The sequence below is a fragment of the Trachemys scripta genome, chromosome 5 (assembly GCF_013100865.1).
Source record: "Trachemys scripta elegans isolate TJP31775 chromosome 5, CAS_Tse_1.0, whole genome shotgun sequence".
Classification (NCBI taxonomy): Eukaryota; Metazoa; Chordata; order Testudines; family Emydidae; genus Trachemys; species Trachemys scripta.
In genome coordinates, this window is record NC_048302.1 from 54854687 (window position 1) to 54879242 (window position 24556).

A 24556-nucleotide genomic window follows, 5' to 3' on the forward strand; every position below is an offset into this window, starting at 1 on the left:
GCAATTTAACAACATATGCTCAACCCTAATCTAGCCAAGGCCTTTATGGCTGTCTACAGTGCAAGGCAATTGTGATTTGAGCCTGTCTTTTAATAAGAGGACTGACAAACCAGCCCACTTTCTTTTAAACAATGTAAGAGTGTTAAAAAAAAAAAACCTCATCTCCATAGTGGCACTTCCCTACTACTGAACTGTGCAGTAAGTGAGCACAAGGGATTTAACCCCAAACAGGCTGTATATAGACCAAGCTCCATCCTGGAGGGAAGCGGCCCCAATTACTTCTATCGAGGAAGCATCTTTCCCCCGTAACAAGTCACCCCGAGAGCCGGACCTGCTGCTGGCGGATGCCCCGCTCCGAGCATACGGTGGCAATGCCCGGGGGCAGCAGGGCCCCCGGGACAGGCGCTGCCCCGCTCTCCTGCCCGAGCAATGGCCAGACGCCGCCGGGCGAGGAGCGAACGGCCGAGAGCAATGCTCTGGAGCCTGCGACTGGGAGGGGCTAGGACAGACCAATGCTCTGGAGCGATGGGGGGGAAGCAGGTGCGAGAGGCCAGCGTGGAGGGAGGGTAAAAGCACGTACTGTATAAACAAATCACTGATTCATGGATCAATCGACCCCCCCCACCCCACCCCAGGGACTGACGTTTTTGCTGCCCAATCAGAGAACAAGAAGGGCGGGATAGCGAAAGGTACGCCGCACAGGCAGCCAATCAGCGCTGGACTGCGGCGTGGTTGAGCCAGGAGCCGGAAGTGTGGTTAGGCTGAGGGGCGGAAGTGGTGCTTGGAGCTGAGACCCTGACTGAGGAGGTGGGGCAGGTCCGGGCCGCGTCCCGCAGGGGGCGGTGAGATGGGCCGGCCGCCCGGCGAGTCCCGGTCGGTGGTGTCCCCGCCGCTCGCGCGCTCCAGGCCGGCTCCCAGCACCTGAGCCCGCCGCGCCGGAGCCGTGGGTGGTGGAGACAGGGAGGCGCCGCTCCCCGCTCTCTGTCGGGACCATGCCGTGCACCTGCGGCAACTGGCGGAGGTGGATCCGGCCGCTGGTCGTTGTTCTCTACGTTGTGGGGCTGCTGGTGGCGGTTCCCTTGTGCGTGTGGGAGCTGCAGAAGCTGGAGGTAAGCGGCCCCCGCTGCCTCCTTCCCTCCCCGCGGAGAACCGAGGGGCAGGGGTGCGCGCGTGCGGGGCCTGGCTGGGCGAGAGTGGCAGCACCACGGCGTGGATCCGGGCACGACATAAACAAACAAGGCTGTAGCCTTAGCGTGGGATCGCCTGGTTTGCATACACGCCGATGGGCTTTGAAAACAAAATTAACGTTCACACCTTCAACTGCCATGAGTAAAACTGCGTGTATAATCCTATCATTTTCCTGTCAACGGGGGCACACGCTGTGCATCTTGGCAACAATTCTCCTATTTCAGTCTTGCATTTGGTCCAGCGACGAATCTAATGCCTTGCTCAAAACAATCATCTTGAGGCTCATTTCCTGTTATTTACTCCTTGTAGTTAAACCTAATGTTACCTTCATAAATACAAAATCTTATTTATAAATCCTCTCTGCAGATTTATAGTTTGTGATGTCATAAAAAGAAAGTGACATCAGAAAAGTTAATTGAAAGTTCCCAATGTAAAGCCCATTAACTATGAAGTCCAGCTCTGTCAGAAGTCTTATTTTTTTATACCTAGTGCTAGTATCAACATATGAAAGGACACAGACTCAAAATCTGCTAAGTAAAAAAAATAATTAATTAAAGTTACTACCTTCTCTTGAGGCTATGCCAATTTTTGTGATTTTAAAGATAACACAAACAGTAGCACATGAATGACTGAATGGAAACTGTGAAAACTAACTGTATTCAAGTGCTGATAAAAGCACAAAGTAAACAGTGGAAGAAAATATTTTTCTCTATTCTCCTTCAGGATCAATAGTCTTAGGTATTTTAACAATAGTGAATTAAACATTCAGGCATAAGTGATTAAGTTGACTGTTTCCCTTTAAAAGTGATGTCATTTGCCACTCAAGCATGGATGGGAGTCTGTCAATGCAACATGCTGAACCAGTTTCAAAGCTTTTTATACGAGTTTAATAGTCTAATCAAATAAATTTATTTAAAAAGTCAACTTTTTTTTAAATAAGAGAAAATAGATTTGAAACCTGTCTATGACATGAATTTAGTATGCATTAGGCTCACGTGGTGGGGTGTGTGTGTGTGTATATACACATACCACTGTGTGTGTGTATATACACATACCACTGTGTGTGTGTATATACACATACCACTGTGTGTGTGTGTGTGTATAAAAATAACCCTTCATTTAAACTAGAAATCCACTTTAATAAAGACTGATTTCTGTTGAAGCCAAAGGGGAGGCAGCCTGCTGTGAGCCAGTGGGGCAGCCAGACTCCCTCCTGGGAGCTGTCGGCAGAGCTGGGAGACCAGGGCTTCTCCCCTCTTCATTCCTTGCCGGAGCTGAGGGAAGCCAACTTGGGCTCCTCAACCCTGGGGAGGGGGTCCAGCTGCATTGGCTTCTTGGCCCCTCTACCCTGTTCCCTCTTTTTGAAATTGACAAGGCTGTTTGACTCCCAACAGAGGGAATGGGCGCCGGGGCTTCTCACCCTGGCTCCCAGCTGGGAGCGGAGTCCAAAGCCGCCAGGGCTTCTTGTTCCCAGCTAGGAGCCAGGGGTAGCGGGGAGCCACAAGGGCTTCTTGCCCCTGACTCCGAGCTGGGAGTGGGGTCCATTCCGACTCCCAGCCCAGAGCAGGGTTCAGCTGGGCTCTAGCTGCTCAGATTCCTTGTAAGTTTCACAGCTCCTGCCATGAAATTGACAAGAGAACCAACAGCTGATGTAAAGGGAGGCAGTCTACACAGACACTGTGTCCTCCTAACTACACCAACATAAGCCTTACGCCTCTCAGGGAGGTGGAGTTATGTTGGTGGGAGGAAGGCTGTAATATAGACACTGACATAATTAGGTCAACATAAGCTGTCTTATGTTGACCTAACTGTAGTGTAGACTGGTCCTAAGTGAGTAAAAGACAAGTAATCTCAGTTTTTTTCCCTCCACTTTCACTGCTTGCTGTTTATGCTGTGTGAGTGAGAGAAAATAAGTACTCATAATTTCTACCTTATTTCAACCTTATGTTTGTTTTCCACATCATGAAATGCTTTCTTCTCTATTTATAAATAATAATAATATTCTTCTCTATTTATAAATAATAATATATGGAGATATGCCTATCTCTTAGAACTGGAAGGGACCTTGAAAGGTCATTGAGTCCAGCCCCCTGCCTTCACTAGCAGGACCAAGTACTGATTTTTGCCCCAGATCCCTAAGTGGCCCCCCTCAAGGATTGAACTCACACCCCTGGGTTTAGCAGGTCAATGCTCAAACCACTGAGCTATCCCTTCCCCCAAGGGATAAACTTACCCTGTTTATAAGTGTTCCTAACTATCAGAATTCATTCTAAATTGTGAGTTCTCACTAGTCAAACAACTGTGTTCCTTCTTAGATTATAAATAAAATGTCCTTGTTTTACCCAAGCTCTGAGAGCAAGTTGCATTTCTGTATTCTTTTTTGCATTTTAAATTTGATCATTCTGTGTTCACACGTAAAAGCTTCTCTCAGAAATGTTATCTTCCTCTCTATATAGTCCCTGGGACTTCATTGTTTCATCCCACCATGCTGCTTAAGCACACCTCACCTTGCTCGACTTAAGCCTCAGCTTTATATCATTGCACTGGACAGTAATTTCAAACCTTCAACGCCTGCTAACTAACCCTACACAACCTTTATGGTATTGAGGCTGTTCTATTCAATATATATACATTCTGTGGCTATTATTATTGAAACAATAATTAGAAGTACAATAAAAATTTAGCATTGATCTTACAGTGACCACCTGATTTGAAGTTGTTCTCTTCGATCTCAAAGGATAGGAATTTTCAAAATGGAGAGGGATAACTAGTGGTGTTCCCCAAGGGTCAGTCCTAGGACCAATCCTATTCAACTTATTCATAAATGATCTGGAGAAAGGGGTAAACAGAGAGGTGGCAAAGTTGGCAGATGATACTAAACTGCTCAAGATAGTTAAGACCAAAGCAGACTGTGAAGAACTTCAAAAAGATCTCACAAAACTAAGTGATTGGGCAACAAAATGGCAAATGAAATTTAATGTGGATAAATATAAAGCAATGCACATTGGTAAAAATAACCCCAAATATACATACAATATGATGGGGGCTAATTTAGCTACAAATAATCAGGAAAGAGATCTTGGAGTCATCGTGGATAGTTCTCTGAAGGCGTCCACGCAGTGTGCAGCGGCAGTCAAAAAAGCAAACAGGATGTTACGAATCATTAAAAAAGAGAGAGAATAAAACGGAGAATATCTTATTGCCCCTATATAAATCCATGGTACACCCACATCTTGAAACCTGCTTACAGATGTGGTCTCCTCATCTCAAAAAAGATATGCTGGCATTAGAAAAGGTTCAGAAAAGGGCAACTAAAATGATTAGGGGTTTGGAACGGATCCCATATGAGGAGAGATTAAAGAGGAGACTAAGGGGGGGATATGATAGTTATATAAAATCATGAGTGGTGTGGAGAAAGTGAATAAGGAAAAATTATTTACTTGTTCCCATAATATAAGAACTAGGGACCACCAAATGAAATTAATAGGCAGCAGGTTTAAAACAAATAAAAGGAAGTTCTTCACACAGCGCACAGTCAACCTGTGGAACTCCTTGCCTGAGGAGGTTGTGAAGGACTATAACAGGGTTTAAAAGAGAACTAGATAAATTCATGGAGGTTAAGTCCATTAATGGCTATTAGCCAGGATGGGTAAGGAATGGTGTCCCTAGCCTCTGTCAGAGAGTGGAGATGGATGGCAGGAGAGAGCTCACTTGATCATTACCCGTTAAGTTCACTCCCTCTGGGACACCTGGCATTGGTCACTGTCGGTTGACAGGATACTGGGCTAGATGGACCTTTGGTCTGACCCAGTATGGCCATTCTTATTCTATACTCATTCATTAAGTATGGTTGTTAAATTTACATTAAAGATTTGGAGTGTTGTCTATCTCAGTTGAGTACCGTGCTCTTTTAATTGATTCCTTAAAGTGACATTATGTCATAAATTAAATAGAATAATGTTGTTATTTAGTTGTAGTTCCTTGTTGAACATACACTTGCTTTGTGGTATTGTTTCCTCTGATTTTAATTAATTTTTTATGCTAATTTTTATTTTTTGATCGTTTTAGAATGTATTTTTAATATTTTATATAATCAATTATTGTATCATTAATTTACCTTTTACATTGTGTAATACATTTACTTTCTCTTAGTTGCAATCATATTTCCCATATTCATTTTAATTTCCTTCCATTATTAATTTTATTAACAACTTTAATTTATTATAAAGTTGTTTCTTTTCGTTGGTTGGCATCCCCTACTGTATGAGAAGAAGAACCAAAGGGAACTTAATGTGGGATCACTCACTGGATTAGTCTCATAACTGAACAACTATCAATATTTCTATCTTTGGTTTTGTTTCTCCCATGTATCAATATAGATGCTTTGATTTTAATTTGACAATTCTTATTTCCTGATGCGCAACACTTTTAAATACTTAAACATACCAGTTTCACTCTCACGGATGTTTGCTGAATTCCCGCTCTTATACTTTATTTTATATATTCAGTGCATAATCCTGTTATATCATTTAAAAAAAACATACTTCAAAAATTGATTAAAATGGTAGTGATACAGGTACAGTAAATTAACATTACATTTTTTGTATTTGTGCTGTTCTTCCTTCTCTCCCTTCTAAGGTTGGAATTCATACCAAGGCATGGTTTATTGCTGGAATTTTTCTACTGATGACTATACCAATTTCTCTCTGGGATATATTGCAACACTTAGTTCATTATACTCAACCTGAATTACAGAAACCAATAATAAGGTAACACTTTACATATTTTGTTGCTAATATTAAATTTCATTCCTGGTGATGAAAATACTTGCAATAATCTCAGATGTTCTTTTGTCATCAATACAGGATTCTATGGATGGTGCCGATTTACAGTTTAGACAGCGTAAGTGTATTCTTTCCAGTTTCTAGTTTGGAATTCACTGAACTATTGTATTTTGCTTGCTCTGGGGGAAATGGAAACCAGTGTAACACATCACAGAAACAATGCTAATGTGAAATCATTGCTATAATCCTGATAGTTTTTCAAATTGCCTCTGCACATTCCTATTCGTGGGGTGTGTCAACAATGCAGCTCTGGTGATGGAACCTAGCAGTGACTGCTGGAGAACTCTCATGCACCCTCCTAGCCTTCCCCTCACTGTTCCTGAACTTTCTGAGGGCAAGATTGTAAAAGGGGAGTGGCGCTCTGTCCTCCTCGGTTCTTTTCAACTGCAGTACCAGACGGACCAGGAACCTCTCTAGCTTCGTCAGAGATCCCATGCCTTAGTTATATTTATTAATAAGTTAGGATTCATAATTTTTGATAGGATTTTTGTTTTTATTTATAAAGATATTTCTTTTAAGATTTATTAGTTCCTGCACCTTGATATGAGTTCACAGATCCAAAGGAGACAGAAGGCCTGATTCAAGAGGGGTGCTTCTTGTCATGCTGTATTCCCCAATCTGGACACACACATGAGGTGTCTGGCATGCTTGGAGGAAAAATAGTATCTTTTGCAGCATGCAGTCTACAGCACCTTCACTCCAAGAGCTCGCAAAGAGTGCTAAATCAGTCCCCAAATCTTGCTGGTCTAGGAGGCTCTAGCAGCCTAACCTGGTTCCAGATACTCAGAATTTGTGAATACTATAAGGCTTTCATTGGTTCCTTTCCCCTTGGAGAATAAAAAGAGCAGTCTAAGATCCCACTCCATTCCTGGAGTGAAAACAAAACCAAAGGATCCTAAGCCATCCGACCATGATATTGGACACAGCGGAACCCCACGTGTCAGCCTCTGTTAGTAGAGGCTATCTTCATGAGTGCACTCCTTTGGTTCTCCATAAGTATATTGCACAATACACCGTTTCTGTTAGCAAAGCCAAGCAACGTTCCAAATCCCCTTTCAGATACTACAGGGTTACAATAGCTATTCTAGATCCATCCTGGTAGTACATTGTGTTACAGTCAAAGGACTTAATTCTTCCATTTCTTAATCTCTTTTCAAGAGAGGAATGTGGAGTGACCAAGCAAAGGAGCTAGCTGACCAAGGAGGGAGGGAACAGCAATAGAGGCTAGCTGGGACGTTCTGTGAAGAGAAATAGCATGAGAAGGAGTGGTAGAGGATAATTACTGTAGATTTTTGCCTTGCAAAAAATCACAAATATGATGTCCTCACTGAAGAGTTGTGTTCTTGTCAAGTTTTTTCAGTGTGTTTGATACACAAAAAAATTAGACTTGGGGTTTTTTGAATGAGAAATTATGTCTCTTCCCCTCTTTAACTGAAGGGGATTTTGCTCAGATTTCTACAAAAAATGTGCCTTTGGGTAGAGACCAAGTTTAGAAAACTTCAGCCCAAACATGAATATTTCAGATAGCTTATATCTGCAAAGAGCAGGAAGGCAGAACCTAATGGAAGTTAGTTAAACCAATACTGTTATAGCTCATGTTGTTACATGACTTGTCTGCTACAAATATGTCTCAGCTGTGTAAAAGGTAGTGGGTATCTTTAGAAATGTGACTAGCATATTTTAAAACTTGTACCCACGTTATGGATGATCTAACTGAACCACAGAGGCTGGCAGCCAAGTGGGTGACAAAATTGGGAATAAACCCCAAATAAGTACATAAGTATGGCTCCTTTTAAGATACAGTTGCATAATTTCTAGTCTAATCCTCTGTCTTTGGTTGCTTATACATTTCTGAAACTGTCTTGGAGTAAGATTTCTTATTTACATTAAACAAAAGTCTTTATTGTGGAGTTATGGGGTATCTGTGTGAAACATACTTTTCACATTAAAAACTTGCAACTTATTTTAAGAACTCCAACCCTTAAACGGGGGAGTAGACAGTTGAAATTTTCATGGAAATAGCCATCACTGCAAAGTGCTTGGATATATTAGGGGAAATTGTTTTTTTGACAGAGCTATGAACCTCTGAAAACTGAACTTCGTTCATATACTAAAAAATGCTACTGGTCTATGTCACTTCCTAAAACAGTGAAGGTAGGCTGCACTAGAATGCATACATACAGCTTTTAAGTCCTCTAGTACTGCAGAACAATTGGGACTCCTTTCCAGATGTTTGGGGGAATGTCATACCTGGCAAAAGAGAGCCTGCTACTGCTTACTGTTGGGCAATGAGAAAAAGAATGGGAGTCAGGATGTCACAAGGTCTGTTTCAGACTCTCACTAGTTGGCCTTAATTCTCTGCACTTCATAATCTATTTTAGCTCTTTTTTGAAAAAGAAGGATGCTTTTGTGATTAAATCGCTGGACTGGGACTCAGATATGGGTTCAGTTCAATGTTCTAACTCTTCCCCTGTGTGACCTTAGGCAAGCTATTTAATCTGTGTAGTAAGTAATCTGTGCCTCAGTTTCCCATATGTAAAATGGCAATAATGCTATTTCTCACAAAGCCCATGGGAGAATAAATCAATATTGTGAGACTCTCAGACGAGGTGTCCACTAGACAGGAAATTCTAAGCTCTGACTGAGGTGTTAGGCAACAACGGTAGGGTATTGTCTAGCCAAGTAGTGCCAGTTTATGGAATGAAAAAGTGCAACTTTAACTCCCTCCCTTGTATAATACACAGTTTTCAATTACTTTGACATACTGTTGCTTATATACTCTTTGGGTATGCCAGGGATACTGTCCATAAAAGTAATTTATATGAAAAGTATTCAGTCTATACTTGGATTCAATTGTTTTACTTGAATGCAACTTTTTAATGTCTCCATGTTTTCTTACAGTGGATAGCTTTGAAATATCCCAACATTGCAATATATGTGGATACCTGTAGAGAATGCTATGAAGCATACGTCATCTACAATTTTATGGTATTCCTTTCAAATTATTTAACCAACCGGTATCCAAATCTGGTATTAATCATAGAAGCCAAAGATCAGCAGAGACATCTACCTCCCCTTTGTTGTTGTCCATCATGGGCTATGGGAGAGTGAGTACATTATAGTATCTTTATATTAATAATATCTTGAACGGTTAATACTGTGTACTTCGATACAGAAGATACTGTTGTTCATACTTAGTACTATAGTTGATGCTACCTAGCTAAGTGAATTTACAATGTGCACACAGTACAGAGGGTTTGGTTTACCACTTCTGAGCTGGTTGTGGAAAGTCTTTTCAGTTAGCTGTAAACATTACAGAATTAGATGTTTTTAGATGATAACTAATTAACTTGTATGATACTGAAAGAGACTTCCTTATTTTCCAAAAATAGGTATGAAAGCAACATTCATCATGGAGAACAGGTGCTTCTCTTGAATTTGCCTCTTTTGGGGGCACACTATTTTCCAGCAGTACCCTAGAGCAGGGGCCAAATCCTGTTACTGTAGACTTACTCATGCAGTGTAGCTTCATTGACTTCACTTCAACAACTAATGTGAGTAAGATGAGCAGGATTTGGCCCACTAACTGATGTTTCTGGTTGCTTCATCTGATGAATAATATGTCCTCTTTCTCCTGTTTGATATTTTGATAAAGCTGAAATATCATGAGTTTTTCAGAATGACTTTGTTTATGACTAAGCAAACGTTTTGACATTGTTAGTGACTGTATCCTATAACACATCTGAACTAGAATTCTATTGTGCTGTGTAATAGTCAGGTTTTTTGTGGCTGAAGGAAAGGAAGCATTGAATATTTCTATACGTCAATGTTCTGTAGGGTGAAATAAAACAATCTGCCAGTCTATATTCCATAGTGCAGTGGTTCTCAACCAGGGGTAGGTGTACCCCTTGGGATAATCGGAAGTCTTCCAGGGGGTACATCAACACATCTAGATATTTGCCTAGTTTTACAACAAGCTATATAAAAAGCACTAGAGAAGTCAGTACAAACCAAAATTTCATAGACAATGATTTGTTTATACTGATTTGTTTACTATACATGAAATGTAAGTACAGTATTTATATTCCAATTGATTTATTTTATAATATGGTAAAAATGAGAAAGTAAGCAATTTTTCAGTAATAGTGTGCTGTGATACTTTTGTATTTTTATGTCTTGTGTTACAAGTTTTGAAGTGAGGTGAAACTTGAGGTACACAAGACAAAATCAGACTCCTGAAAGGGGTACGGCAGTCTGGAAAGATTGAGAGCTACTGCCATTGTGTAATGTATGATGGCATCACAGAGACTTGGTGGGATAAATCTCATGACTGGAATATTGGTGTAGAGAGGTATAGCTTTTTCAGAAAGGACAGGCAGGGTAAAATGAGAAAAGGTATTGGATTATACATCAAGGATATGTAGCACCCCCTCTCCACCCGGTTACCTTCTTTAATGCCAATCTGCTGACAGGTTTGGGTTCTTCTGGATCCCACCACCCACTTAGCAGGGTGTGTCTTTATTTTTTCCTATGAATTTATTTGGTGGTGCCTCCACCCCCATCATTCCTTCCTGGCAGGTCACCAGGGCAGCTTGGGAGGAAAATTCTAACCACAGGGTAATCCCCACTTACTGCCAGATAGTTGTAGACTTCCAAGAAATAATACCAATATACAATATATTCAACACAATAATTATATTAAACAGGAGACAAATGTAACATAACAGGGTAAAACACTATTTTTAGAGTCACCGGTGCCCATGCTGATAATACCCGTGACTTTCCCCTATCACGTGACCTGATGTAGCAAATATAAGATTAGTGTCCCGTTGGTACGTGTACTTTGTTGGGGCCCTTGATGATCTATGACCACAAAATTCTTCTCTGCAGTGGTTTAGCAGTGTGGCTTACTGGGTTCAGTACAGGCCAAAGGACTCACAAGTAGGAGGAGGTGTAAGTCCCTCCACAGGTTTAATATGCAGCTGGTTATAAAATCCCCAAACCCTTACTCCCTGTCTTGAGGACACAGTTCAGGGAGTAGGGGGTCCCCAAAATAAATTCCCTGACTGACTAAAAGATGGTGCACTCTCAAACTCCATGAATGATCCTCAGGTTCAGAGATGACTCTGAACTCCTCAGTCACTGCAGAGGGGCTGATCTCTGCTGGCAGGAATCAGGCTGCTTCGGTCCCAGGATTTCCCCTTACCACAAAGAGGTGCAGGGCTCAAGGTGCAGATTACACAACTGTACTAAAATCCAAACTGTAGTCTCCTAGGCCAGCGTCCAGACACACGCACAGCAGGCAGCAGCCCTGGACTAGCAGACAGAGCAGAACTGACCATGTGGTGACTGGTCTCACCTAGGGAGCTGGAGGGATAACTCAGCCTGGCTGGGGGAGTTTCCCAGCAAAACTGTACAAACTGGGAATCATCAGTGGAGAAGGAAAAACCCTGCTGATCTTGCTGTCAGGTCCTTATAGGCCAGCTTTCAGGAGGAACCCTGCATGCAGGCCTGGGACTCACCAGCTCTCCACACAGCCAGTCCTGCCCTTGCCCTGGCTGGCTCCAGACTGACTAAAAATGGCTTCTCCCCTTTCCTGAGCTACTTATTGGTTGCTGGGCAGACTCTGAGTCTGCCTTGACTCCTTCTCCCTACCAGGGACAATGTGCCTCTCTCTGAGCTGCCAGCAGACAGAGCCCTAGGAATCCAGGTAATCTCCTTGGAGGTTACAGATGTGTACATTTGTTCTGAGATCCAGAGGGAGGTGGGAGGTAGACCAGTTGAGAGTCTCTGGGTAAAGATAAAAGGGGTTAAAAAATAGGGTGACATCATAGTACAGGTCTACTATAGATCACCACTCAGGAAGAGGAGGTGGATGAGGCATTTCTAGAACAAATAACAGAAATATCCAAAACATTAGGACCCAATTGTAATGGGGGACTCTAACAGCCCAGACACCCATTGAAAAAAATAATAGGGCAAAATGCAAAATTTCTAATAAGTTCTTGGAATGTATTGGGGACAATTTTTTGTTCCAGAAAGTGGCGGAGGTAACTAGGGGGACAGCCATTTTAGGCTTGATTCTGATACAATAGGGAAGAATTGGTAGCAAATCTGAAGGTGGGACACAATTTAGATGAAAGTGATCATGAAAATGAAGACGTGAGAGCTGCAGAATAAAGATAATGGACTTAAAAAAAGCAGACTTTAACAAACTCAGAGATAAGATCCCTTGGGAAGAAAATCTAAGGGAAAAGTTCAGCAGACTTGGCAGTTCCAAAAGGAGACAATATTAAAGGCAAAACTGCAAACTATCCTGATGTGAAGGAAAGGTAGGAATACTAGTAAGAGGCCAATATGGCTCCATTAGGATCTGAAAAATCAAAAAGGAATTCTAAAAGAAGTGGAAACCTGGACAGATTGCTAAGGAGGAGTACAAAAGTATAGCACAAGCATGTCAGAACAAAATCAGGCTAAAACACAAGCAAGCAAAAGCAAGGGACATAAAAGGCAATAAAAGTTATTAAAATTCATTAGGAGTAAAAGAAACACAAAGGAAAGTGTTGGTCCTCTGCTTAGCAGGGAAGGAGAGCTCATAACTGATGGCATGAAGACAGCTAAGGTCTTTAATACCTCTTGCTTCAGTCTTCACTAAAAGTTAATTGGTGACCACTCAGCACAATTAATTTTAATGACAAGGAGGAAGGAATATGAGTCAAAATAGAGAAAGAACAAGTTAAAGAATATTTAGATACGTTAGAATGTATTCAAGTCGTCTGGGCCTGATGAAATTCATCTGATGGTACTTTAAGGAAATAGCTGAAGCGATCTCAGAACCTGTAGCAATTATCTTTGAGAGTTCCTTGAGGATGAGCGAGGTCCCAAAAAACTAGAGAAAGGAAAACATAGTACCTATCTTCATCTAGGGAATCGTAGACCAGTCAGTCTAACTATGATATCTGGAAAGATACTGGAACAAATTATTAATCACTTTGTAAGCACTTAGAAGATAATAGTGTTATAAGGAGTAGCCAGCATGGATTTGTCAAGAACAAATCATGCCAAAGCAACCTAATTTCCTTCTTTAAGAGGATTACTGGCCTAGTGGATGGGGGAAAAGTAGTAGATGTAATATATCTTCATTTTTTAGTAAGGCTTTTAATACAGTTCCACACGGTATTCTCATAAGCAAACTATGGGAATGTGGTCTAGATGAAATTACTCTTAAGGTGAGTGTACAGCTGGCACAAAGACCATACTTAAAGAGTAGCTATCAATGGATTGCTGTCAAACTGGGGGCAGGCATTTAGTGGGATTCCACTGGGGTCAGTCCTGTGTCTGGTACTAGTCAATATTTTCATTAATGACTGGGATAGTGGACTGGAGAGTAAATTTATAAAATTTGCAGATGACACCAAGCTGGGAGGGTTGCCCAGCCCTTTGGAGAAATAGAATTCAAAATGACTGACAAATTGGAAAATTGGTCTGAAATCAACAAGATGAAATTCAAAGTACTTCAAAGTGCAAAGTACTTCACTTCAGAAGGAAAAATTCAAATGCACATCTACAAAAGAGAAAAAAATTGGCTATGTGCTAGTACTGCTGAAAAGGATATATGGGTTATAGTGGATCACAAATTGAATGATTAACAAATCATTGAAAAAGACTAATAATATTCTGGGGTGTATTAAGAGGAATGCTGTTTAAAAGGTATGGGAGGTAATTGTCCCACTCAACTGGGTACTAGTGAGGGCTCAGCTGAAGTACTCTGAGATCTGAGCACCACACTTCAGGAAAGATGTGGACAAATTGGAGAGTCCAGAGGAGAGCAACAAAAAATGATAAAAGGTTTAGAAAACCCTCTCCTTATAGGTCAGGTTAAAAAGCTGAATATGGTTAGTTTTGAGAAAAGAAGACTGGGGGTGGGGAGAGGTGCCTGATAAATTTTGAAATATGTTAAGGGCTGTTATAAAGAAGATAATGATCAATTGTTCTCTGTGTCCATTGAAGGTATGACAACAAGTGATGGGTTTAGTCTGGAGCAAGAGAGAAATAGGTTAGATATTAGGAAAAACTAGTTAAGCTGTGGTATAGGCTTCCAAGGAATCTTGCGGAATCCCCATCATTGGAAGCTTTTTAAAAACAGGTTGGACAAACACCTGTCAGGGATGGTTTACTTGGGCCTGTCACCGTGCAGGGGGCTGGACTGGACGTTTTCTCAATGTCCTTTCCAGCCCTACATTTCCATGATTCTATGAATTGTTGCATAACGGTTGAATGATATTTGAGCTAATTACTGAAACATTCTGGAAGTAGATTATCTTGAAGTAAAGTTTGAATTTAGTGAAAACACTAAGGACAGGGATTTTTCATGAGCTGATTTTTCTTACATTTCTTAAGTGATGAATTCTGTGTTTGTTTGCAGAGTTTTATTATTTAGATGTAAACTAGGCGTGCTGCAGTACACTGTTGTCAGACCACTTACCACCATTATTGCTCTGTAAGTATGCTCATAAAGAATTTATCTTGTCTTTGGGATATAATCTTTGAGCTACACTGGAAATGACTCTTTACACATTTGGTTTTTACATTTGAATTGATGGAATCTAAAAGCATAACTTTTCTGTTTTGCTCTGTTGTAAGTGGAGCTGAAGCTGACTTAACTATATCAACCTGTGACTTCTTTGTGATCTCTGCTCACCATTTTTTGAGCTCAGGTAATGAGTATTTAACTTCTGATACAGAAAGAAGAAAAATATAAAATCCCCTATAAAAACGCTAAATTGAAAAGTCTTAAAGAATGGGCAGGCTTCCCCTTGCTTTTTTGACAAATGAGTATTTCTCAATCAGATTACATGTTAGTCGTTGAAGGTGGGTTAAACTATGCATGCAAGCAATTTGCCTGTGTGCCCTCCTGGAAATCTGAAATAATTTTAAATCCTAAACTTGGTGATAAAAGAATGTCACCTATAAAAACTGAGTTAAATTTGAAGTTACTGTAATTACTATTAGTGTTGCGTAAGTTCCAAATATTTGTGTCCTTTGTGAATTGTAGCATAGACCTTATTTAAACCAGCTGTACAGTAACTTCTCACTTAACATTGTCCCGGTTAACGTTGTTTCGTTGCTGATCTATTAGGGAACAAGGTTGTTTAAAGTTGCGTAATGCTCCCTTAGAACGTCCTTAGGCAGCTGCCTGCTTTGTCCACTGCTTGCAGGATTCTCTGGAAGAGCAGCCTCTTCTTGTGGGGATTAGAACCAGGGGGGCTGGCAACCCCCCCCCCCCATCAGCTCCCCTAAATTTCCTGTAAGGTATGTGGCTTGGCAGCTGCCCAGCAGCAGTTCAGGTGGCCCTCCCCGCACTGCACTACTGTGCTGCTCTGGCCCTGCCCTCTGCCTTGGAGCTGCTCCCGAGAGCTTCCTGGGGGGAGAGGGGTGCTGATATCAGGATGTCCCCGTGCTCCTGCCCCCTTGCTCCGTACCGTATCCCCTCTTCACAAAGCAGAGGAGGGGGACAGGGCTCAGGGACAGAAGGGAGGGAGCTAGCTGGAAACTGTTTGCTGTCTGAACTGGCTGATCTGCTTAAAAGGGCAATGTACTTGAAGTGGCATCAGCGTGTTTAAAGGGACAATGCACGTCTCTCTCTGACTCATGCATGCACTCCCCAGCACTTTGGAAAGTCAGCGCCTGTGCAGCCATGTATGTGCTGTCAGGAGGAGGGAGTGGTGCGCTCCAGCTGGATAGCATGGGCTCCTCCTCATGTTAAGTTTTTGCAGGGAAGTGTTTTCAGCTACTGCCCTGCATCTATTGTTTCCTCCCTCCTGCCTCAGTCCATGCTGTCTTGTAGAGTGTGAGGCTACATTAACAACAGCGTATTAACCCTTGAGGGCTCAGCCGAGTGCTAGTTCATCATTTAGCAGCAAGGTATTCCCTGGGAAATATTCCACCCTCTTATTTCACCACCAAGCTTCACAATCATTCATTGCTGTGTACAATATTAAACTGTTTATATACATATATAGTATAAGTTTTAATGTCTTGTCTGACGAAAAACATTTCTCTGGAACCTAACCCCACTATTTACATTATTCTTATGGGGAAACTGGATTCGCTTAACATCGTTTCACATAAAGTCGCATTTTTCAGGAACATAACTACAACATTAAGTGAGGAGTTACTGTATGTGGACTGTTAAAATGTGTCAATGTCAGGTTTCACATGGTAACAAATGGGATCTCTTTCTGTACTGTTGAATCCATTGCAGGTGGTAAACATGTATTTCAGTTCAGGCTTCCTGTAATAGGGCTTGTAATCTGTCCTAGCCGGAGCTCGACCCTTCCGGGCAGGAGGGGAGCCACACCGACTCACTACTGGGGGAACAAGCAGTCAGTTAGTCCCAAAGCTCTGGCTCTCTGGTGCAGGGTGGAGCAAAGCAGACAGTTAGCTCAGGCCCTTAGTTGCAGGGGACTGAGCGAGCAAATAGTTCAGAGTCCAGGCCCTGGATTAGGGCGGGGCAAACGCAGTTTAGCTCAGGCCCTTGTTGGCAGGGGCTGAGCGAGCAAGCAGTTCAGGGGCCCAGGCCCTGGATCAGGGCGGGGCAAACACAGCTAAGCTCAGGCCCTTGTTTGCAGGGGGCTGAGTGAGCAAGCAGTTCTGGTATGGCACGCCTAGGCTTTCTGTAGCTGAGCGTTGGGTGAGGGGGAAGCCTGCTACCCGTGAGCGGGGGTGGCAGGGGGGAACGCAGGCCCACCCACTCCACTGCGTTCCAGCCCGGGGCCCTAGCAGCAGTTACTGCCGCTGCTGGTCAGTGGGGTATCCAAACCGCAACACACTGACATTGGCTCACACTCGGTTGCAGCTGGACCGGGGTCGGCTACCCCCGGGCTACTTCCATGATCCCCCTCAGAGCCTACCTCGTTCATCGCGCCGGGCTCGGGCCAGTCCAACTGCATGGGCTCCTCTCGGCCAGGGCTCGGTGGCAGGTCCGGTAGCTCTGCCGGGAAGTCAGGCCAACGGTCCTCGGGTGGCTCCTCTGGGTAGCAGCAGGGGCAGAGGGGTTCAGGTGCAGTCTCACCCTCAGGGTTGGTGGGGTGGGGCTCCCAGGGATTCTCCCAGTGACGGGCGCGGACGGGCTCCGGCGGCTCCTCCTCGTAGTGTGCCCAGGGTAGCTCAGGCCAGTTAGGCCTCGGGCCTCGGAGGTCTCCTGGTTGGGAGCTCCCGGCCGCACGTCTGCTCCCTGCAGTGGCTGGCCGCCGACTGAGCTCTGGCGGCCGGCCTTTATACTTCCCGTCCCGCCCCTTGACTTCCGGGGGGCGGGGACAGGCGGCGGTGGCTCCACCCACTCTGGTGCCTGCACGTGGGCTCCCTCTTCTGGGCAGGAGGGGAGCCACACCGACTCACTACAGGGCTCAAAAGAATTTACTGTATACCTGAGGTAGATATGAAATACATAGTTGAGACAGTGGCCAGGTGAAAAGCCAAGCTCCACCAATTTGCTGCTGCTAGAGAAAAGGAGAATGTTGAGATTTTCTTTTAGCTGTTGTCCTTGGATCTTGGGAAGGGAGCTTGGGAAGTCTCAGTCTTTTCAATAAGTGTTTTACCAATTTAGCTCTTCTTATGCTTGGCAAAAATATGAGCAGCATCAGACAGTTCTTCTTTAGTTTAAAGTTGGTTCATATTTGAAAGGTTACCTTCACAACCATAATGGCTAGAAGTTTAATTTCTTTAAATGGAAACAAATTCTGCAAAAGAAAATTGCTGGCTTAAGCTCCTATTGCTTACCAGAAAAAACTTGAATGAGTGTTTTTTTTTTTTTTCCAGATCTGAAGGAACAGTTCCTTTTCCATTGTAGAAGTACTACCATAAACTTTGCCATGTTATGTACATTTTTGGAAGTTGTAATTTCTTCCATTCTTGTACAGGCTCTCAGCACTGGTATTAGTGAGCATAGGTTTTACATTCTGACAGCTGATCAATGGGATACTAGTTTAGCAGCACTTTTAGAAAAGAGGCTCACTTGTACAATGGTTAATACCAAACTTTCTTCCAGAATCTGTGAGTTGGTTGGTATATATGATGAAGGAAACTTTAGCTTCAAAAATGCTTGGACTTACTTGGTTATCCTTAACAACATGTCACAACTGGTGAGTACCAAGAATGTCTCTTTTTGGTGTTTTGTTCAAATTACGATTTTAAAATATTGTCAGTATCACCTGACAAACTTGTTTTGTTTCAAGATACTAATAGTAATTATTAAAATCTTCTCAAAACCATATCTACTAAATCCCCTCTACATGCATAATAGAAGGAAAAAATGTCATTTTCTAGTATTTGATTTCTTCATTATTAGACAGTTCTGTAGAAAATATACAAAATTTGCCTTTGTGGTTAGGTGGAGAGAGAACTAAAAGGCTTAGTGTTTTAGTAAGGTAATATGTAGCCTCTCACCTCTAGATCACTGATTCAAGTCCAGTCTGACTGTAGTCACTGCAAGTCATGTGCAACTGTTTTCTCCTTGCAGTTTAAGTTTAAATAATTTGAACTCATTCCAGTTTTTGGTGAACATCAGAAAAAATGACACATTTGGCATTAATTGACAGCCTTGTTGGCGCTCTCAGCAGAGTCCAACATCTGAATGGGTGTGGCATTTTATCCACATATCAGTAGAGATGGTCTATCCAAGTTAGATTTGTGCCGGTGATGAAACACAGTGAGCTTTGCATGGCGGCTTCCTGTGCTTTATCTTATTCTGTGGATAGACTTTACTCTTTAGGACTGTCAATGTGACACATTTCTTAAACAAATTTTAAAAAGTGTAGTCTTTAAAATGATAAGCAAAGTAGAAGTTCTTAAATACCCAAAAGAAAAACTCTAATTTATTTAGCTTTTTTCTTGCATAACATATTTTACATAATAAAACAGTTGCTTTAAAATAACTGCTTGCAAAATAAACATAATGATTTAAAAACTGTAAAAAGGTAAGAAATTTTCTTTTCCTCTAGTTTGCGATGTATTGCCTTGTGCTTTTTTATAAAGTACTGCGTGAAGAGCTGAACCCAATCCAGCCTGTTGGCAAGTTTCTTTGTGTGAAGATGGTAGTTTTTGTTTCCTTCTGGTAAGTAAATGTTTAATCAGTATTGCTTGTTCCAGAACTTATTGCAGTAGAACTGAAAATGTTCAGATCATTGGTGTCAGCCAAGACGGTCAGGGATGCAACCTTATGCTCTAGGTGCCCCTAAACCTCTGATTGCCAGAAACTAGGACTGGGCAACAAGGGATGCATCCCTCAATTGACCTGTTCTGTTCATTCCTTCCAAAGCAACTGGCACTGGCCAGTGTTGGAAGACTGGACTAGATGGACCATTGGTCTGACCCAGTATGGCCGTTCTTATGTTTAAACCACAAAAATCTACCATTGTTGAAATTCAAAGTTATCTTTTAAATTAGTGTAGACTTAACTAGCAAGCTTATTTAAAAGAAATATAAAGTATCTAGGCAAACTTTGTGTTGTGGGAGACTTTATTCACCTACAAAACTAGAATTTTGTATTCAAAGCCTTACGCACAACTCTGTATGCTAGTCAGCAAATCAGTCTGAGTGCTTGGTCACATAAGGTTAACAAATAACTTGCTCTATTTCTGTTATGAGAGGCAGTGTTCTAGTGTAGCGGCACTGAACCTGGGACTCTGGGAAGCTTGGGGTTTCTGTCCAGACTCTTCCACTGTTCTCCTGTGTGATCCCATGTGAAAATGTACTACGTTGTGCCTATATCTCCGTCTCTGGAGATATTTAAGAGTAGGTTAGATAAATGTCTATCAGGGATGGTCTAGACAGTATTTGGTCCTGCCATGCGGGCAGGGGACTGGACTCGATGACCTCTCGAGGTCCCTTCCAGTCCTATAATCTATGAATCTATTTCCTCTGTTCTTTGTCTTATCTGTTTAGATTGTAAGCTGCTTAGGACAGGGACTATTTTGAAATGTGTTTTTTACAGTGTCTAGTATAATGGGTCCTTTAGGTGCTACTATAATATAAATAATCTTTATAGGCAAGCTGTTCTTATTGCACTGCTGGTGAAAATTGGTGTTATTTCTGAAAAACGCACCTGGGAATGGCAAAGTGTGGAAGCTGTGGCCACAGGCCTACAGGTAAGTACACACAGCTGTTGTTTACAGGGAACTGGTAGAGGGGTAAAGAGTATTTCCAAATGAAAGTTACAAACAGGATTGCATGTTCATAGAAACTCATGTTTCCAATGTGAGAAGCCAGATTTCTGTTGCATATCGGATAGTATTATGAATAAGGCTATGATTTTGTCACAGACATTTTTAGTAAAAGTCACAGACAGGTCTTGGGCAGTGTTCCCTCTAATTTTTCCCACACACGTGTGGAATGAATTTTATGTGCACCGATACGGAGGTGATGTGTGACAAAATTCATGTGGTGGGGATGGGGCCGAGGAATTTGGAGTGTGGGAGGAAGCTCTGGGCTGGGGCAGAGGGTTGGGGTACAGGGGTGTGAAGGCTCCAGCTGGGGGTGCAGGCTCTGGGGTGAGACCAGGGCTCAGGGCTGGGGCAGAGGGTTGGGGTGCGGGCTCTGGGGTGGGGCTGAGGACTGTCAAAAAGTGCCAATGCAGTGGAGGAGGAGTTTGTCCAGGGCTACGGCAGGGAGAGAGGATTCCACCCAGCAGCAGCACCTGGGCTGGGGGGGAGAGACGCCTCTTCCTGCTGCGGCAGCTCGGGGGCTGGAGCTGCAGGATAAGGGCTTCCCCGCAGGTCCGGGCCATGGCTGGATTCGGGAAGGGGCGCCCTGCGACAGGTCCAGGTCAGGTCACCCCAGCAGGTTTCGGGGCCAGGGAAGAGGCGCCCTACCCATGGCTGCGGCAGGTCCTTGGGCGGGTTCCCTGAGCACCTGCGTGGCACTAAATAGGCCGTGGCACAGACGTGCAGATTACAAGGAACTTAGGTCATGGGCAAAAAAGAAAAATTCACGGATGCTGTGACCTGTCTGACTTGTACTAAAAATATCCTTCACAAAATGGGGATATGTGGGTCCCCATACCACCTGAAGCAGGCAGCTGTGTAAGGGCTAGGACCTGCGTGCAGCAGCTGGGGGCTTTGGGGTACTCCTTTGCCACCCCTGGAGGGTGGGGAGTTCCCCCTCTGCCATCCCAGAGGTACCCTGCAGCTTCCTGGCTCCACGTGCAGTGGGAGACCCTGCAGCTTCCAAACACCACAGGCTGAAGTCATGGAGGTCACTGGAAGTCATGGATTCTGTGACATCCGTGGCCTCCATGACTAAATCACACTGCTTACTCATAATTAAGGCTACAAGTCATCCTGAATGAGTGCTGAAGAACATTACGCTCAGCACCTTGTCACATGTCATGTGTATTATAGAAATATATTTTAAATAGTCCCAACTTAGATTTTTTTTGCACATAAAATACATACATTTTTGAATACTTCTTCAAAAGATATTAATTACTGAGTGTCTACTTCCAGCAAGTCAGGATATGGGCTTGGATGCCACAAAGTGCCAAATTGGAACAGGCTGTAATAAGCCTAGTTGTCAAAGCAATCTGCCAGACTCACGTGGGCTCTTGAAATGCTGCTGGTGCACAGGGAGCAGCTATTGGTGCCCAAAGCATCAGTTTTTCAGAGCTGAGGGAGTTCCTGTCAGTCTTGCACTGGAAATAGAGATCTAGGAATACATATTTTGTCATGGTGATGTTCTTGCAGGACTAGATATGAATAAGTGTGTGTCTCCTTGTTGCAGGATTTTATCATCTGTGTGGAGATGTTCTTTGCTGCTATTGCTCATCACTACAGTTTTTCCTATAAACCTTATGTCCAAGAAGCTGAAGAAGGATCATGCTTTGATTCCTTTCTTGCAATGTGGGATATTTCTGATATTAGGGCAGATATATCTGAACAGGTTCGAAATGTTGGTAAGTACTAGGCTGCTGCATCAATTTTATAAAATATTTATCTTAAGGTTTTCAATTGCTACCCGTCACTGCAATATCTGAGCACCTTCCACATAAATTTGATAGCAATTGAAGGTTTTAGTAGAGTTTTTGGCACTTCTACCTTGTTGGGATAAAAATTTTGATGGGGTAGAGTTTGTGTGTTTTATTTTGGTTTTTATTACTTTGTTTTGGGGTAAACGTTTTGAGGGGGCAGGAGATAAAGATATGAATATTTAGTGGCATGTTTTCATTCTGATTCACTGAAGTCATTGTTTTTTCCATTACTACTTGTTTTTCCTACTATGGCTTGAGCCTCCCATCTTCAATGTCTGATATGTTAAGACAAAGACCAGTTTCATCTAGCACGCTTACTATTTTGTACTAAATATCTACAAAGCACCTGGCACGCTGTTTGAGCTATAAAAATAATTAATAATACTTCTTAATTTGGCACAACTTTAGGAAGAACAGTTTTGGGCCAACCAAGGAAAATATTTTTTGCTGAGGATCATGAACAAAACGAACATACAAGTTTACTGTCTTCATCTACACAAGACCCAATTTCTGATGCTGCTTCTATGCCATCTTCACCCATGAGTGGCCACTACCAGGGGTTTGGACACACTGTGACACCTCTGACTACACCTACAACAACCACAATACCTGATGGCATTTATAACACTATTGTTGCAGAAGAGAATGAGGATTACCTTGTTCCAGGGCATAATACATCTGAGAAGCCTTTGGATAAAAGTTAAACCCATCTCTACTTGAGTGTGCTAAAGAATCTATTCTGTGCTTTCCTACCATATTGTTTCATGATGACGTATTCCATTGCTCTTGAAGGGGTTGTTAATAGCTGGACAAACTGCAGCATGTCTCACAAACAGGAACAAAGTAAGTGGTTGGAGTCTGTTTTGAATACTGAATTTGTTTAAATTCTATAATGGATTTGAGTATATAGTGTATCAGTTGAATATAAAACATGTACATAGTTTAAATTTCCAGCACAGATTTTAAGAATCCATTTCTTAAGAGGGATAAAGTATTTAGAAAGCTATATAGTACCTAGCATAAAAAGGGCAGTGCTATATTAAGATTACACTGGTATCTGTTAACACAGAAGATATATCTGTAAACAAATACTCTATTACTCTTCAAATGTGTGTGATAAAGGTAGAGCTGCTAACTGGGAGACTTGATTTCAGGAATATAATTTAAGAAACTGAATTGTGGAGACTTTTTATGTTAAGTTTACCTCTCCAATGAGGTGGTGACCCTGTAAATTTGGGGATAGTGTGTGGCTGGAGTACTGACTTCTTCACCTTCCCCTATACAAACACACAATTGAAACTGCTTAATTAAGTTACCCTCTCTTCCATTACAGAACACCAATGTCTCTGGGCGTCAGCCAAAGCATCCTTTTAAAAACTAAGTTCTCCGTACAGGCCTAAGTTGTAAGAGACTGAGCCCAGAACCCCAAATTGCCATCCTTAGCGTGGCAGCCCTGAGTTGCTGGGCTGCCTCCTAGAGAGGTATGGTCTGAGCACAGGATTGTGAGCCAGAAATGTATTTTAATCACAAATCTAGGCAAGTAATTTACATTTTACCAGCATTTTCTCTGTCTTTAAAATGGGAATAACACCTACTTCACATGCATACTGGTAAGAATAATTACTGTTTGCGAAGTGTCAAACAGGAAAAGCATTTCATAAGTTGAAGGAGAAACTGACTTCTGTACTTAGAACTGCAATAAACTTACCCTACTTTGACATGTTTAAGATTTTTAAGAGAAAGGTGTCTTTCCCAACAAAATGTCTAGTTGTCTATTTATAGATTTTGTTTGTTTGTCGCTATACTGTCATCTTATGCCTCTGCTATAGCCTACGTTCAAATTCAGTAGCAAACTTGCCTTCTCATTGGGAGGGAAAGTAAGATATTCATTAAAGTGGAATCAAGTAGGTAGTGTAATACGGAAGATACTAACATTACAGACTTCAGATCAAAAATAATGGCATTTATATCAGAGTTCTAAGGATTTTTTTTGCAAATCTGATGAAACCAGAGGGGTATTTTTTCTATCCCAACATCAAACTTGCATTTGCATTGCATGCTTGCAATTTGACATTTATATAGAGAAATAAAACTGGAGCAGCGTAGATGCTTTTTAAAGTGGTATCTGCAACATTCCACCAAAAAGTACTTGTGACTAACTTTTTTCCAGCATTGATACCCTTTACAGAACAGATTTTTAATTGTAACTTCTTACTCTTACAGTGAATTCATCTTAAGTGCTTTTTTGCAGTACTAGTGTTATGTAAATATTTTGCCTTATTCACTAGGCTGCATATTTTATAGCCGAAGTGGAGTATGTACTTAATGTATTTGAAGTTGTTAGAAAAGAGAGCAAATCACACTTACAATATGCTGATTCATTACCTTCATTGTAAATAAGCAAATAAAGATTTTATTTAAATGTCTTCATTGTCTGTTTTATTTGATTTTATTTCTATAATCTAGTTAAGGAGTCTTGGATGTAGGGTGTGGGGGGAAT

The 24556-nt window shown here is 42.1% G+C and overlaps 1 protein-coding gene across 2 annotated transcripts; it reads left to right on the forward strand.

Annotated features, from left to right (window-relative positions):
- Nucleotides 1-755: 755 nt before the first annotated feature.
- On the forward strand, nt 756-23430 carry TMEM184C (transmembrane protein 184C). 2 transcript variants are annotated; one of them, XM_034771974.1, is made up of 10 exons: nt 756-1109; nt 5827-5957; nt 6054-6090; nt 8934-9139; nt 14458-14532; nt 18082-18175; nt 19034-19146; nt 20080-20179; nt 21810-21981; nt 22465-23430. In XM_034771974.1, exons 1-10 carry the CDS (start codon nt 993-995, stop codon nt 22758-22760), a joined length of 1341 nt encoding a protein of 446 aa, XP_034627865.1. In that variant the 5' UTR covers nt 756-992; the 3' UTR covers nt 22761-23430. The 2 variants fall into 2 exon arrangements, with proteins under 2 accessions (XP_034627865.1, XP_034627866.1); XM_034771975.1 differs by lacking the exon at nt 14458-14532.
- The last annotated feature ends 1126 nt before the right edge of the window (nt 23431-24556 follow it).

Coding starts and splice junctions, on each gene's coding strand:
- TMEM184C (XM_034771974.1), top strand. CDS start 993: ATGCCGTGCACCTGCGGCAACTGGCGGAGGTGGATCCGGCCGCTGGTC. Junction 9,140..14,457: donor CCATCATGGGCTATGGGAGA/GTGAGTACATTA, acceptor GTTTGTTTGCAG/AGTTTTATTATTTAGATGTA. Junction 20,180..21,809: donor CTGTGGCCACAGGCCTACAG/GTAAGTACACAC, acceptor TCCTTGTTGCAG/GATTTTATCATCTGTGTGGA.